At 43.2% G+C, this 16,056-nt stretch overlaps 1 protein-coding gene across 11 annotated transcripts in view; it reads left to right on the top strand.

Annotated features, from left to right (window-relative positions):
- The window catches only part of MEGF11 (multiple EGF like domains 11), a 385,567-nt gene that overhangs the window by 281,166 nt on the left and 88,345 nt on the right, over window positions 1-16,056 (top strand). For all 11 annotated transcript variants that reach the window (XM_050967532.1, XM_050967528.1, XM_050967531.1 and 8 more), the window contains one exon: window positions 15,800-15,920. In XM_050967532.1, coding sequence (XP_050823489.1) covers window positions 15,800-15,920 — 121 coding nt within the window. The remainder of the gene's footprint in view (window positions 1-15,799; window positions 15,921-16,056) is intronic.

Raw genomic sequence — 16,056 nt, 5'->3', positions numbered from 1 at the left:
CATCTCAACCGACACCAAATCTCCTTCGTTCTTTTTCTGCATAACAGAACAGCGTCTGTACCCACTCTTCAGTTCTGGCCCTTTAAAATTTCCTCTTCCTTGAAGGAAGGGAGTATCTTACAGAAACTTAGTGTTCTTCAGCTGAATTTACCAAGCAGGGTAAAAATCCCGTGCAGATCAGGAGGAATTTCAAGGGCAAGAGCTTTCTCTGACACTCATGATTGATAAATATAAATGTATCAGAAGAATCACATTCTTCCCCATATTTGCTTTCATCTTTATTATAAATGTACCATCCTTCACCATTTCAGAAGTAATATTGGCAAATGAATGAGATTCTTCATGGTCTTATAAACCCTTGATTCAGTAGTAAAGGTATTTCATAAACTTCACAGAATTCTTGTCATGAAAAATGATCCTGGGGTTGAGATAGTGAATCTGTTTTGGGGTCTTTAATTCATTTAAATGATCAGTTTCTCTTTGAGGTAATTCTAAAAGTACTTCAGTGGAAGCTCATCTCAGAGCAACAGGGCACCTCATCAAAAGATTTAAAAAAAAAAAGGGGGAAAAAATCTTCAATAGAGCCTCTCTCCTTTTATCCTTGATATACTGAGCATATCGGTTACCCCCCTTTGTGAACAGCTCTTTTCATTTATAAGTATAAAATAAATTCAACTCTTTTATCATGGTGTTTTTGTTACCAATCACCAATATGAATTTTACTGGCTGGTGGGAGGGTGGGGGCGGGGAAGGTTTTGTGGCACAGCAATTGTCGAATCAACTGGAATATTACAGGCAACAAAAATGGTTTGCCCAGTCTTATTTCACAAATTACATAACGGCACAAACAAGTTACATTTTCTGCTTGCCCATTTGTATTCATAATCCATTGCTTCAGAATAAAGGTGAACAGCTAGTAGCAGTGGCAACCACCGACAGAGGGGTTGCACATGTGGCTTTTTGCTCACGTGCTAGCTTGAAGGTGTGGCTGAATCAATAATCAGTTGCAAGACCAAAAAAACACCCTGCATCAAGGTCCCAAAAATAAAAAGGACTTTGTGTGGCCAGAGTCTGAGCTTGGAGCATGATAAGGAAGGAACTTGTCTTTATACTATCGGCCTTTGCGTTCTTTCTCCTCCCTGGATGTTTTTTCAACATGCCATTTATTGCCCCTCCTTTTGTTTTCTTCCCTTATAGTCATATAACTGTCCCTAGGGGGATTAACTATCTGAGGTGGAGTGAGGCCACAAAATGAGATGTTAAGAGTAACAAGAAGAAAATCAAGGAAAGTGTGGGCCCCTTACAGAATGAGGGAGGCAACCTAGTGACAGAGAATGTGGAAAAACCTAATGTACTCAATGCTTTTTTTGCCTCTGTCTTCACAAACAAGGTCAGCTCCCAGACTACTGCACTGGGCAGCACAGCAGGGGAGGAGATGACCAGCCCTCTGTAGAGAAAGAAGCAGTTCAGGATTATTTTGAAAAGCTGGACGAGCACAAGTCCATGGGGCCAGATGCACTGCATCCAAAGGTGCTAAAGGAGTTAGCGGATGTGATTGCAGAGCCATTGTCCATTATCTTTGAAAACTCATGGCAATTAGGAGAGGACCCGAATGACTGGAAAAAGGCTAATGTAGTGGCCATCTTTAAAAAAGGGTAGGAGGAGGATCCAGGGAACAACAGGCCAGTCAGCCTCACCTCAGTCCCTGGAAAAATCATGGAGCAGGTTCTCAAGGAATCAATTCTGAAGCACTTAGAGGAGAGGAAAATGGTCAGGCACAGTCAGCATGGATTCACCAAAGGCAGGTCATTCCTGACTAATCTAATTACCTTCTGTGATGAGATAACTGGCTCTGTGGATGAGGGTGTCATAAACAGATAGTTAAGGGTTGATGTCTCTTTTACCTGTAAAGGGTTAAGAAGCTCAGTGAACCTGGCTGACACCTGACCAGAGGACCAATAAGGGGACAAGATACTTTCAAATTTTGGAGAAAGGAAGTCTTTGTTTGTGCTCTTTGTTTTGGGGGTTGTTCGCTCTTGGGACTAAGAGGGACCAGACATCAATCCAGGCTCTCCAAATCTTTCTGAATCAGTCTCTCATGTTTCAATCTTGTAAGTAATAGCCAGGCAAGGCTTGTTAGTCTTATTTTTGTTTTCTCAACTTGTAAATGTTCTTTTTTTGCTGAGAGGATTTTACCTCTGTTTGCTGTAACTTTGAACCTAAGGCTAGAGGGGGTTCCTCTGGGCTATATGAATCTGATTACCCTGTAAAGTATTTTCCATCTTGATTTTACAGAGATGATTTTTGTTTTTCTTTCTTTAATAAAAAGCTTTCTTTTTAAGAACCTGATTGATTTTTTCCTTGTTTTAAGATCCAAGGGGATTGGATCTGAACTCACCAGGGATTGGTGGGGGGAAAAGAGGGGGGATGGTTAATTTCTCCTTGTTTTAAGATCCAAGGGGTTTGGATCTGTGTTCACTAGAGAATTGGTGAAGTCCCTCAAGGCAACCCAGGGAGGGGAAAGTTTTGGGGGGACAGAAAGTGCTCCAGACACTGAAATTCTGGATGGTGGCAGTGTACCAGATCTAAGCTAGTAATGACGCTTAGAACTGTCCATGCAGGTCCCCACATTTGTACCCTAAAGTTCAGAGTGGGGAAGGAACCTTGACAGAGGGGAAAGCAGTGGACGTGTTAATCCTTGATTTTAGCAAAGCTTTTGATATGATCTCCAGCAGTATTCTTGCCAGCAAGTTAAAGAAGTATGGATTTGGATGCATGGACTATAATATGGATAGAAAGCTGGCTAGATCGTCGAGCTCAATGGGTAGTGATCAATGGTTGCATGTCTAGTTGGCAGCCAGTATCAAGCGGAATGCCCCAAGGGTCAGTCCTGGGGCCAGTTTTGTTCAATATCGTCATTAATGATCTGGAGGATGGTGTGGACTGCACCCTGAGCAAGTTTGCAGATGACACTAAACTGGGAGGAGTGGTAGATACCCTGGAGGGTAGGGATAGGATATAGAGGTGTCTAGACAAATTAGAGGATTGAGCCAAAAGAAATCTGATGAGATTTAACAAGGACATGTGCAGCGTCTTGTACTTAGGACAGAAGAATCCCATGCACTGCTACAAACTAGGGACCGAATGGCTAGGCAGCAGTTCTGCAGAAAAGGATCTAGGGGTTACAGTGGACGAGAAGTTGGATATGAGTCTACAGCGTGCCCTTGTTGCCAAGAAGGCTAACGGAATTTTGGGCTGTATAAGTAGGGACATTGCCAGCAGATTGAGGGACGTGATCATTCCCCTCTATTCAGCATTGGTGAGGCCTCATCTAGAGTGCTGTGTCCGGTTTTGGGCCCCACACTACAAGAAGGATGTGGAAAAATTGAGAAGAGTCTAGCGGAGGGCAACAAAAATGATTAGGGGGCTGGAGCATGTGTTTTATGAGGAGAGGCTAAGGGAACTGGGATTGTTTAGTCTGCAGAAGAGAAGAATGAGAGGGGATTTGATAGCTGCTTTCAACTACTTGAAAGAGGGTTCCAAAGAGAGTGGGTCTAGACTGTTCTCAGTGGTACCAGATGACAGAACAAGGAGTAATGGTCTAAAGTTGCAGTACGGTAGGTTTAGGTTGGATATTAGGAAAAACTTTTTCACTAGGAGGGTGGTGAAGCACTGGAATGGATTACCTAGGGAGGTGGTAGAATCTCCTTCCTTGGAGTTTTTTAAGGTCAGGCTTGACAAAACCCTGGCTGGGATGATTTAGTTTGGAATTGGTCCTGCTTCGAGCAGGGGGTTGGACTACATGACCTTCTGAGGTACTTTTCAACCCTGATATTCTATGATTCTTTGAACCTAAACCATGGAGGAGGCAGGCAACCACATCTTGCACCAGCCTGACCCTCATCCAGAATGTGGAAGATGGAGTTTTCTGGTGAGATAGAGGTGAAAGGAAGTGTTTTTAGTCATTGATACTTCCAAGTCATACAGAAAGTTTCTCTGTCGGTTGGACTGCATGCCTGAAGGCCTCCATTCATTGGTGTCCAAGAGAGCCCTCTGTGGCATGATCCATATTTTACCACACCGTTCCACCCTAATAAGTTCCAGCATCTCTACAAGGGTCCACTTTGTTGGTTTTTACCATTCCTCATCCAGGACCAGCAGTTAGAGGGCCACCATCCTGTCACAAGTTGCTTTTGAAAAGCAGACATCCTGAAACCATTTCCAGGAACTGTCTTTGTTCATGTCCAGGTGGAGTGGCCACTCTCGTTTGGTTACTGGCAAGGATGCCTAATGTGGCAAAGAGTTTAAGAAGGCTTTGGCTTTCCTGTGTAAAAATGGACTCAGCCAGGTGAATGACTTGTAATCCCTGGGAGTCCCCCACTGAATGCTCAGAGACCAACAGAAGGTCCTCATTGGTTCCCACCTTGATACCTCTGCAAAATTATCATCTCTGAATTGGCTAACCTATCTACTTGCATGCACAAGAGATCTGTATGTCCAGAATGGCTGTCTGCCATTTTTGTGGGCATAGGGGACTGGCTGGTCCAGGAGATAAGCCTTTCATCCTTTGGCTACTGGTGCAAATCTGGGCTAAATCAGTACAGACTGACAATTATCTTCTGTTGGCTGTTCAGTGGCCTGTATGAAATGAATTTGGTCTCAGTCCAGCTTCCAGTGGGCATGTGTCCACATCACTAATCTCATCTCTATTGGCCCTGGTTGGCAAACTTGCTGCTAGACTGAACCACCCTTTCACCCTCAAGGTCAAGGTCAAGGATGGGGCTGTGTAACCAAGCTTATGATACCAATCCGGGGCTGTAGTGTTTCTGTGGATAAATAGAGAACTCTATCCCTTAGAACTGTCAATCTGGCGCCTTTCACAAGCGTTACATTCATCCCATACTGTGTTCTGTTTCTGTTACATTGTAGACACCTTTTTGAAAACTTGGTCCCCTGTGGGATGGCACTGCCAGAGCAGCAGCCTATAGAATTGGGGAAAAAATGGTTTATCTGGAACCTGGGCAGGCACAGTTTAATCAGGGCCGATTGCAAGAGAGGAAAGATTTTTCTCAGCCCCAGAATGTAAAACAGTAAGACATCCTGCAACCTGATCCCAAAGTAGAGTCGTCATTGGGAGACCACCTGTCCATTTCCAGGCTTTCAGATTCAGCTGCTTCTCAGCTGCCTTTTATATCAACAGACCCGGTGCTGGCTGCCTATTAAACTTGTCCTCCTTCTCCCCCTGGAGCTTCTGCTGACCAATTAGACCTTTTTGCCGGATCACTGGCTGCTACACTGTCTGGGAATCTTTGTGTCCATAAACCTGACAATGTTCACGTCAGCCTCTGGCTGTAGGGGACATAATGAAGGGTCCCCTTACACCCACAGGCATTTGTTTTGTGCTTTTTAAGAGGTGAACTATTGTGCTGAAATATTTAGCAAGGTCAGGGGATGCAGTTCAGAGTGGTTCTGCATGGTTTGCAGAAATTATGACTCTTGCTTTGAAATCCTTGCAGGTTTTTTTTTCCAAATCTCCCTTACGAACTTCCTTTTTTTGTTTTGTTTTTCTCTCTTCAGTGGAGGAGCCTTTGCATCTGTACTGGGATATCCAAATTCTGCTCTGTTACTCCAGGTTTACTTTAGCATCAATTATTGGCTTCCGTGGCATTGCCCCAGATTTATAGGAGAACAGAATTGCCTTCCTCTATTAATGAGCCATGTCTGTTGTCCCCCTTTGTAATACTTGTTCAGTTACATGCAGCATTTATAATCTTATAACAGCAGTAGTCAAGTCCCACTTCTCCTCCTCTTTCTTCTTTTGTTTGCTTTTTCCTGTAAGCTGTGCTGCTGTTCTATTTACTTTAATACTCCAGAATTTTGTAAGTGGGTCCAAAGGAGCTAGTTTCATATTGGAACTCCGAATGCTTCTCTTTGCTATCAGTTGACATATTGCTTCTGTTTCACCTTTAATTGGTCGTGTGGCTATGTCAAATTGTATTTCCATTTCTGTAGCCTCATCCAGTACCAGAGGGGCTCAATACCTAACTGCAGACTGAGTTATTTTATATGAATTTTGCAGGGAAATCTATTGTTTCGTTTTGTTTCCAACTATTAAATTTCTAAACTTAAATATCTTCATTGGTGCTATTTGTGTAGCTGTGGACAGGTCTTTTCATAGCTGCTAGTTGAATCTCTTTGTAATTCAGATTCCAGATTGAAAACTTAAGGGTTGCTAAAACCACTACAATAGAATGTAAATCATTGGTTAGTTTTTCATTTCATTTTCTCTTTAACTGTGGTCTCTGAGGGCTCGATTTTATCCTTTTTAGAAAAGTGCACGTAAGTCCAAAATCCCTGCATAATTTTGCATGTCGTGAGGGCAATAGAACTTCTACCAGATACCAGTCTCTGTTTTTTCAGGATGTGCGTGCATGCATAGACATGTCTTGTTTGTCTGTCAATGGGTTCTTTTCTTTGGCTAATCGTAGCTTAGTGTTGAAGCCATATTTACTGTATGTGTGTATATACATGTTTGTATTAACACGCGCACATTCTTAACCACGGAGGTATTGCCATGATTTTATAGTGTGTGTCTTCAATATTCCGACAGTTCAGTATAGAGCTGAAACCCCCCTGGTCTTTTTTTTTTTCTTTTTAATGAACATGCACAGATCAGATAATAGCAGTGACCAGAATTATGTTAAGTAGACGATGCAATATATGCATATTAAATTGCCCAGTTCATACTGGTAGAACCATAAATACGTAGCACTGAAAAATAGGATGGACCAAATTCATCCCTGGTGCAAGCCCATTGCAGTGAGTAGACTCGCCCAGGAAAGGGTTTGGCCCACTATATTGTGACATTTTGTACTACAGAGTTGCTGCACTTAGTGTGGGATGATTGAAGACAAAGTCATGTTACATACTGGCTGCTCGAAAGGTGACTACCTGAGCCTAAAGCCAGCACCCCCTATGCTGTTCAGTTCTTGCCGTAAAAAGCACCTTCTCACCTACACAGCATCACTGGAGTTTTTTAAGAACAGGGTAGGCAAACACATGTCAGGGATGGTCTGGGTTTACTTGGTCCTGACTCAGCACAGGGGGCTGGACTCCATGACCCGTAGTGACTGGGGCTTGGGCAGTCATGTCTAATAGGTTAGTCAGGTGCCACACCAAAGGTCGGAGCTGGAGTCAGCCTCAAGGTTGGGACGTAGGAACTGGGACTTGGAGTGAAGCAGGAAAGCTGGGACCACGAACAGATGGGGGTAGAATAAGGAGGACAGGAACAAGCAGGAAGGCAGGGCTCTGGAGTCAGGTAAGCGGGCAGAGTCCATGGCAGCAACCAGTCAGGGATTCCTCTAGTTTCTCAGACAACTTTCTTTGCCTCTTTCTGGTTTAAATAGAGCTCCCCAGCCAATTAGTGATGCTGGAAGTTTCCCCCGGACAGGAACTTTGTGGACAGGTCCCTTTGTGAGCTAGTGCTTTGTTGGCTATTGTCTCCAGTTATTCAGGTGAATTGCTGGGTGGTAGCCATGGTCTGAGCTCTGCCCAGGGATCCATGGGCCCAGGTTTAAGGCCTACAGTCCCTTCTGGCCCTACTCTTCAATGTTTCTCTGAGAAGTAATTTGCTTTCCATTGAATTCTCTCACCCGCGGTGTCCTGAAGTGGTTAACAAAGACGGGGAATGCTGCCAGTTCTCTAGTAGACCTGTAACAGAGAAAAAGGCTACATCTGTGAAATGATGGACTCCAGTCATTGACTTCTGGACCTCTAGGGAGTGTTGCAAAAACCACAGGATGCTCTCAAGTGCTAGATTGTACGTTTAGCTCTCTGCTTATGCTGACCTCCCTACTGCAGAGCTGTGCAGCCTTCTCAGTTGGGGGGTCAAATATACTAGTTCCAAAAAGGCAAGAGGCTGCAGTCAGTACTTGGAGGCAGATCCTTGTCCCATGCCCCTTCCTTTGGGCCACTTTGGCAGTGCAAAATGAACAGAAACCACTCCTAATTCCAGCCAGGGATTTCCCCCACTTGGAGGCATTCACAGCAGATGCAGAGTCAGGATAGCCAGCTCCTACATCTTCCTCCTTGTCCAGGGAGCACAGTGGGATGGGGCCGGAGTGCAGTGTGCTCTGGCTATCTTCAGCTGGTGGTATGGTTTCTTTAAGTTAGAGCCAGGGCTGGGTCGGAGAATCAGGGAGCCGGAGCTGGTTGTTGGTTCTCATTTTCCCCTCTCTGTTCCTTCCCCTGGGCTGCCCGGGGCAGTGATGTGAGGAAGGGAAGCCATCCTTTACTAGGCACTCCCTGAGCTCAGTCAGAGCTAGGTGAGCTTCTGTTGTGCTCTCCTTGGGGCTCCCAGAGCCTGGCAGGAAAGCAGCTCATGGAGCAGCCAGAGGTACTTTCTCTGTCCTCCCTTGCAATGCACCTGGTGTAAATTAGGTTAGCTTCGTTGAAGTCAACAGAGCAATGCTGATTTAGACCAGCTGTGGATCTGGCCCATTATCTTTGTTAAATTCTGTATGTATTTTGTTTAATGTGCATGTCTAGATGATTTGGATCATAGGAATAAAACTCCTGCTGGAATCACGCCCATTGTTTCAATATGCAGAATAAATTATTTGCATTGAAAATTTGTTTTAACTGATAATATGAAGGGGGAAAAATCACACAAGGCTAGATTCTGTTGCCTTTTAATCACACTGAGCATTACTTCATTCCACAAGCAGTTCCATTAAGCCAGAACATTTCCCACCTTTGATGCATGAGGTATGTTAGTGCTAAGCACTGGACAGAGTGTGGCCAGAATAGCCTGTGCTATCCTGTGAAACTGGCACATCCCTAGGGAACTGCTAATGTAGCCGAGAGCAGCCCTTAGGCTGCTCTAATTGACACTGGGAAATAAAGCGGTCCCAATGGGGGACTGGAAAGGTAGCTTAGAGCACAGTCTGGCCACATTCATGGTTCTGGCCCATTTTCTTCAGTGGGACTGCTTGTGGAGTAAAGTACTGCTCACCATGAGTAAAGTGGCAGAAATAGGCCCATAGAAAAGACATTTGGGCTCCAATTCACAAAAATTCACTAGATACAATTGTCATCTAGACCAGTGCTTCTCAAAGCCAGTCCGCCACTTGTTCAGGGAAAGCTCCTGGAAGTCCAGGCCGGTTTGTTTACCTGCCGTGTCCGCAGGTCCGACCGATCGCAGCTCCCACTGGCCACGGTTTGCCGTCCCAGGCCAATGGGGGCTGCAGGAAGCGGCGCAGGCCGAGGGATGTGCTAGCCGCCCTTCTTGCATTGGAAAAAAAACACCAAAGAGTGGTTAGTTTTGTTGTCAATTTCCCCACTCAATTCTGTCTGCTTTGTTTATGCACAGCAGGGGCTTTGGTTGTTACACCATTAGAAATGTAGCCAGTACTTGCTTGTTCTGATCTTTGGGATTGATGCACCAGTATCTCAGATCTCACGATATATCTACCAACAGGACTCAAAATATGTTTTATTTTGCTGACTAACCGTTTCCAGGAAGTCAAGCTTTCTGTTTTGTTTCTATTTCACTAAAACCCTTTTACAATAAACTAAATTTCAGAATTATTACCAGGAAGGCAGATTTTTGAACTTTGCATTTACTATGATATTTACTGTATACATTAATATATTAGGACAAAGAGATGAAATAAATGCCAATGTCAGTTACATCCATTGGTAAATCAGTGTAAGTGGATGTAATTTAAACAGCAAGGGATAAAGGGGTCCGATTTTAGAAGAAAAAGCAACACATCACACCCACTCCAAATGCATCACCGCCAGCTGTGGCAGTAATTGATATTGTTGTGTTTAGTCTCACTGGAAAGCCCCAGGATTGATTGGGTGTGGAGAAACTGAACTAACCCCTCACTTCTAGAATTGATGTCTCCAGAAGAGGTATGATGCCCTCAGAGGAGTAGAATGGGGAAGACTTCACTGATGCTGTATTGAAACTGCTTTGTGACTAAATAGAGGACTTCGGTTTCCAGGACCATCAAGCCCTGTAACTTTCAGGAGCACTAAATTCCCTCTTTAAACAAGCATCACCCTCCCTCTCCCATCCCCTCTCCATCTCAGAAAAGCAATGAGTGAAATAATGAAGTGACACTGTCACTGGAATAGGTTTTCCAGTGGCTACTGCAATATGTATGTGTATTTAAATATCTGGCACAGCTACATCAAATGACATAACAAACTGAGTAAAGGAGAATGTGTCCTTTCTCAGGAACAGTGATTATCTGCAAATTTAAACCCTGGATTATACTAGTAACAAGAACCTTATGGCTGTTGCACTAACCTTTTTTCTGCATTTTATCATTAGTTCCAATAACAACATCTGCAGGGAGTAATTAGTATCGCCCAGAGGGGAAAGGAATTCTGCCGGAGGACATCATTATGTCTGGAAAACTTAAGATGTTATATTGTAAGGTCATGAATAAATTGCTGGAGTCTGGGGTGGAGGAGAAAACAGATAAAAAGTTCAAAATTTCATATTTCTATTAATGTGCCTAAGAAGAGCACATTAAAATTTCCATTGGAATGTCATTAGGGAAATCAGTCAGTTCCGCTAGTTCACTTTGCTGGATACCATATGTTTACATTGGGGGAATGTTTAGAGAGAACCACTTTGGGTTGATTGTAAATGTCACAATTAAATAAGTAAATATTACAGAGCTGTATCTGTGATCTGCACCAGTGCACAGATCCTGTATACCAGCACGTTGGTGTGCCCTATTATGTATATATGCACATATAAATATGTACTTTGATAGAGTAAATCCATAGCAATCAGCTTATCTGGACACACAGACACCAGCCACAAACAGCATCCATATTTTGTCATCCTGATCTGTTTATCTCTACATACGTAATGCACTGTACATGCCCTTCTGCATACATGCCATCTGTTTTGTGCATGCATTATAAACTCTGAGGGCCTGTGCATGGACATCCCCTGCAGTGGTTGATAGGAGTTGCATATATAACTCACATGGTGCAAAAAAATATTCTGCAAATCTTTCCGTTTTCAGAATATCAAGTTAGCCATATAGTGAGTACAGTTTATTATTGGCCCGGTAAATGTCCTCAATTCCTATTGATTCTGCTAGGAGATGTGGGTGCTGCGTGGCCCGTAAGAACACTTACACAAAACTGTTGCCTAGGTTTTTAAAATGTTAACTTAAAGACCATAGACTCATAGACTCTAGGACTGGAAGGGACCTTGAGAGGTCATCGAGTCCAGTCCCCTGCCCTCATGGCAGGACCAAATACTGTCTAGACCATCCCTAATAGACATTTATCTAACCTACTCTTAAATATCTCCAGAGACGGAGATTCCACAACTTCCCTAGGCAATCTATTCCTACAATCTATTGTTCAATAACAACTCTGTTAGCCTTCTGCATTGCAGAAGCCGTGGAAAATTGATTTTCTGTTTTTCCATTGACTTCAGTGGATCTAGATTTGGTCCCGCGGTGTAAACTTTTCTGCTGGATTTTATTCACTTTTCAAAGTTTTAATTTTTCATCTCTTAAATGTTCAAAATACAAAAGCCACCAATTATGGCCACAGCTTTGTGCTTGGCACAGTTGCTCATTTTTAGAATCACAGCTGGCATCAGAGTACTGGATAACAATTTCCAATATTGTTTCTGCTGGAAGGCTGCTTTTTAGGCATTTAAGGGCATTAAAGTTAGTGAGAGTCTTTCTGTGGACTTCGATGAGCTTTGTAACAGGCCCTTAAAATGTGAGAGCCATTGTTTAAAGTATAGCAAGAGCATGCCTTTAACAGAAACAAATAAGCTTACCCATGCTGTTAAGGCAATCATGAATAGGAAAAGTGCTTATTTCTTTAAGGATCCACAATTTGTTCACACAATAGCCCTTAAAGCCTTGGTGTGTTTGTAAGCTCTGCTTCCCATTTTACAATAACTGTTTTGGGGAAAGGAAACCTCCACCTTACTTGTGAACAGAAACAAGACATGTTATCGACTACCATCTGGGAAGATGGATGCTCTGACCCTCAGGAGTCTATTAATATTTGATGCTGATGGATGGGAACTGGCAACTTGCATTATTGTTGGGATTTGGTTCCTTGGGCCTAGCCTATCAGTACTTAGGGGTGAATTAACAATAATGAGCGTTGCATGCCCAAATCTCTGCCAAGGAATGTAAAAGCCTCTCATTTAGTTTTAGCAATGACTGGCTAATATTTACAGTATTATTGTTACTATTAATCAACTATTGATTCTGATTACAAGTCAACTCTTTGGTGTCACTGGTGCCAAACATCCCATGTGTGTATGCTTGGTGTACTGTAATGTTCCCATCATGTTCAGAATTAGAGCAGATGAAGGGCCTGCTCTTTTTAGTTGCTGAGCATGCCGAGAAGTGCTGAGTAGCCTCAGCTCCTGTTGAATTGAGGTGCTCAGTATCTCACAGGATTGGGCCTGAAGAAGATGTTGTGGGAAGTGAGAGGACATGAATCAGGCAGACACTGCTTTACAAGGGGAGATGGACTTGAATGCCACAGTTTCCTGAATTAGGGCTGATCCAATTCCCATTAAAGCCAGTCAAAGTCTTTCCATTGACGTAAGTGAGAGTCGGATTTGACCCTTAAAGCCATAAAGTTTCATTCAGATGGATACAGGACATACATTTTGATGAATTGAGCCTTCAACTTGAAATATCGGAGCAACAAAATTAAGCACTTCTGAACGTTTATGATGTCCATATGGATCACTCTGGTATAGAAGAGAGACGTTAAATATCAAGTTATTTATAGCTAGATTTTTTTAATATAGCTGTAATGTTTTCAGGGGTATACATTTGATTGAATTTGCTTTTCCTTCCCATCTCACATACCAGATTCAGGCTTTTCACTACACTCATTAACCTTCTGAACTTCACAGGAAAAAAAGAAAATCAACATAAGGTGCACAGCTGTTGATTAATTTTACTAAATAGGATAGAACTATAAAGGGCCATATTGCAAGAGGGAAGATCCAGTAAACAACATTTGATACCAGTTTAATAGAACATATAACTCATTAACAACTGGATAGAAATGTACTGCAATATTATCCAGTGAGGCAAGTGGCAAGAGGTGCATGGAATTTACATATCTTTAACAGTACCTTAATGTATTTAATTAACAGGTCATTCTCCCAAATCAAGTTCAAAATGTTAATAACCGGTTCTGCATTTATAATGAATAATATCTTAGTGCCAGTGCTACAGTTCAAGTGCATTTTCCTATTATATAATTAAGAAGTTAAGTGTATGTGGCAGTTGTCACTCAGAGGGTGTTCTGGAGGTCTGGCTAGTTGTAACCAGGGAGAGAAATCTCATTAAGCCAGCTAGGTGGGGGAGACAAGGTGTTCTGTTTTGCTTTTTTAATTCAAGGTTGTTCACACAATTAATAAAACTGCGAAGGGACAAAGTGGCTAATTGCGGTTAAGCCACAAAGTACAGTATTCTTAAATTACATACCATAATGCTCCCCAAAACCCAAAGACATTGAGAGTAGAGGCTGAATTGTCATGATGGTACTGGGCATTTGTATAACACCTTTCTTCTGAGGAGGTCCAAGTGCTTTATAAACATTGACACCCCTCATCCCTGTGACTAAAGTGGGGAATATTATTGGAGCCTGACCTACAGCTGGTGCAGATAGTGATAACTCTGCAGGGAATTTGCACCACCGGAGGATCTGCCCCTTGGTATCCATAGTACAGCTGGCAGAGGGGGGATGTTGCATCTCCATACCCATAGTCACCAAGTTAGCCACAGACCCAGAAGTCCAGACACTCCCTCTCTAGGCCACACCTTCATCCTACTTACTAGCGCATTTTAGATCCATGCCCTATATTGCCACAGTGGAGTTACTGAACACTAGACTTTACAAATAGCTCTGCTTTTCTTTCCTTTTACAAGAAAATCGCTTTTACTTCTAGATCACCAGTTCTAATCCAGCACAGGTTGTAGTCATCAAAAATTAGTAGTGACCACTGGCTGTTCCATGTCCTGTGTGAAATGAGTTGGAAATCTCATTCAGGTTTCCACATCACAACAAACGGATCTATAAGTGGCACTAATTGGCCACCTTATTGTCGCTCTCAGCAGAAGGGCGAGGGACTGACCGGGCATAGAGAGTGAATGCCTCTCTAACATCCAGATCAACTTCTGGTTCCCCCGCATCAGTCTGGAGGCACATATGACAGTGTGGGTGAAGAGTGCACTTCAGACACCCTGGCTGTCAAACCAACTCCTTGGTGCAGCCAAACGTTTTTAGGGGGCTTGTCTCTCTTTCTCTCCACTAAGGTCTCCGCTAAAGCCATCACCTTTTACAAACACTGCATTCGCTACAAAATTAGACTAGAGGATTTGCCTCTGGACAGAGCATATTTGTATGGTCTAGCTACCATCCCCCTAAAAGAAAGGTTTGCTGTACAGCAGAAAGGCTGAAAGTCCCTTACTTACAGTCTCTTACTGTACAATAGAAAGCTGGAAATTCTCTTAACCATCTGTGGATTTGTAATACTATAAAATATGATCTTATTTCCTTTTAATGTCTTGTTTGCTGCTTAGTGCTGTAATACGTAGTTTCCCCCAGCGAGGTGGTACTTTTTTAGAGCCTAAGCAAATTGACATTTTGTACATTTGTATCTGCTGATAAATGCATAGTCACATCAAAGGAGTGATGGTTCTTCTCCTGGGCATACACACATGAAATCTGCACCTTTGATCTTCAGCTAAGATGTGGGTGTCAGAGCAGTGCGTGGTGGCTTTCTGTGACATAGAACTGCATATTCTAATTGAATTCACTGACGAAGAGCTTCAGTCTAGGAGCTCATTGTGACTTACACAACACTGCTGCACAAGGGAGTAGAAGAGGGGGTATGCTTTCCCTGTACACTTCCGCGGGCTCCTCAGATCTTGGGTCTGGGCATACTTGGCGACTAGTACAACTGAGACAGCTCAGGGAACACTGTAATTTGCTGCTGATGCAAACCCTGAGGGAGTACAAAGTTGATGGGCGATGCCTTCCTACTCCTAAATGTCCAACACCACTCCTCTATCGGATGCGTATCTTTGCTCCTAATCATGTTGTTGCCCACTCCCCAGAGCTAGGCAGAAACAGGGGCTGGGCTGTAACCCAGAGAGGCGTCTGAGTCACAGTGCATCCATAGCTGCTTCTCTGGCAATTCAGGTTACACATCACTCCTTGTTCAAGGCTCTGTCGAAAGTCACAGTCCAGCCCTAAACAAATGCATACACCAGCTAGGTTAGCGTATCAATATGAAGGTCTAATGCACTTCACTACTTAATTTTCACACCCATGATCGGTGGTGGATGCATACACGTGAGCTCTGTTAGGCTTTGGTTACTGAAAAATCCTTTCTTTGGAGCTTTTGTGTCGGCTCAGATGCGACCGAGCTCTGCAGAGCTGCAGACTCTGTGTATTTTGTGATTAGTGTTTTATAAGCGATGGTTTGGTTAATACTCAAACATCTGTTCTAGGTGGTTTGTTTTTGGAACTTTCATGCCTCCTGTTGAATGGCTGCCAGAAACGTGTTCCTTTCCTCCAAGTCAATCAAACCACTAATTGCATCATAATCACAGGACTCAGAGGTGACTGTTCAAGCAGTGAAGACTAAACTATCAAGTCTCAGTGTGCTGTGTACCTTGTTGACAATGAAAGCCTCCTTTATGTGCAGATGAGAATTTCCTGAAATCCATATTTTTCTGCCTGACGCTGGTTTTATTTTGGTTTGCAGGGAGATGATTGCTCCACTGCTTGTGGGGCCGGAACCTACGGAGCCAACTGCTCGTCAGTGTGTAACTGCAAAAATGGTGGTGCATGTTCCCCCGTGGATGGCTTGTGTCTTTGCAAAGAAGGTAAACGTAATTCAGATGGAAGAGTTGGCTACTGGTTGCATTGGATGCCATAAATGTCACTGTCCCTTTTAAGTTATAACAGTGCAACTGTATGTAAATTGTAATTGATTTGCGACTAAGCAGAATTGCACAGTCA

Source organism: Gopherus flavomarginatus, chromosome 9, assembly GCF_025201925.1.
Source record: "Gopherus flavomarginatus isolate rGopFla2 chromosome 9, rGopFla2.mat.asm, whole genome shotgun sequence".
Lineage (NCBI taxonomy): Eukaryota > Metazoa > Chordata > Testudines > Testudinidae > Gopherus > Gopherus flavomarginatus.
Note: the sequence above shows the minus strand (reverse complement) of the source record. Positions and strands in the feature narration are given on the sequence as shown.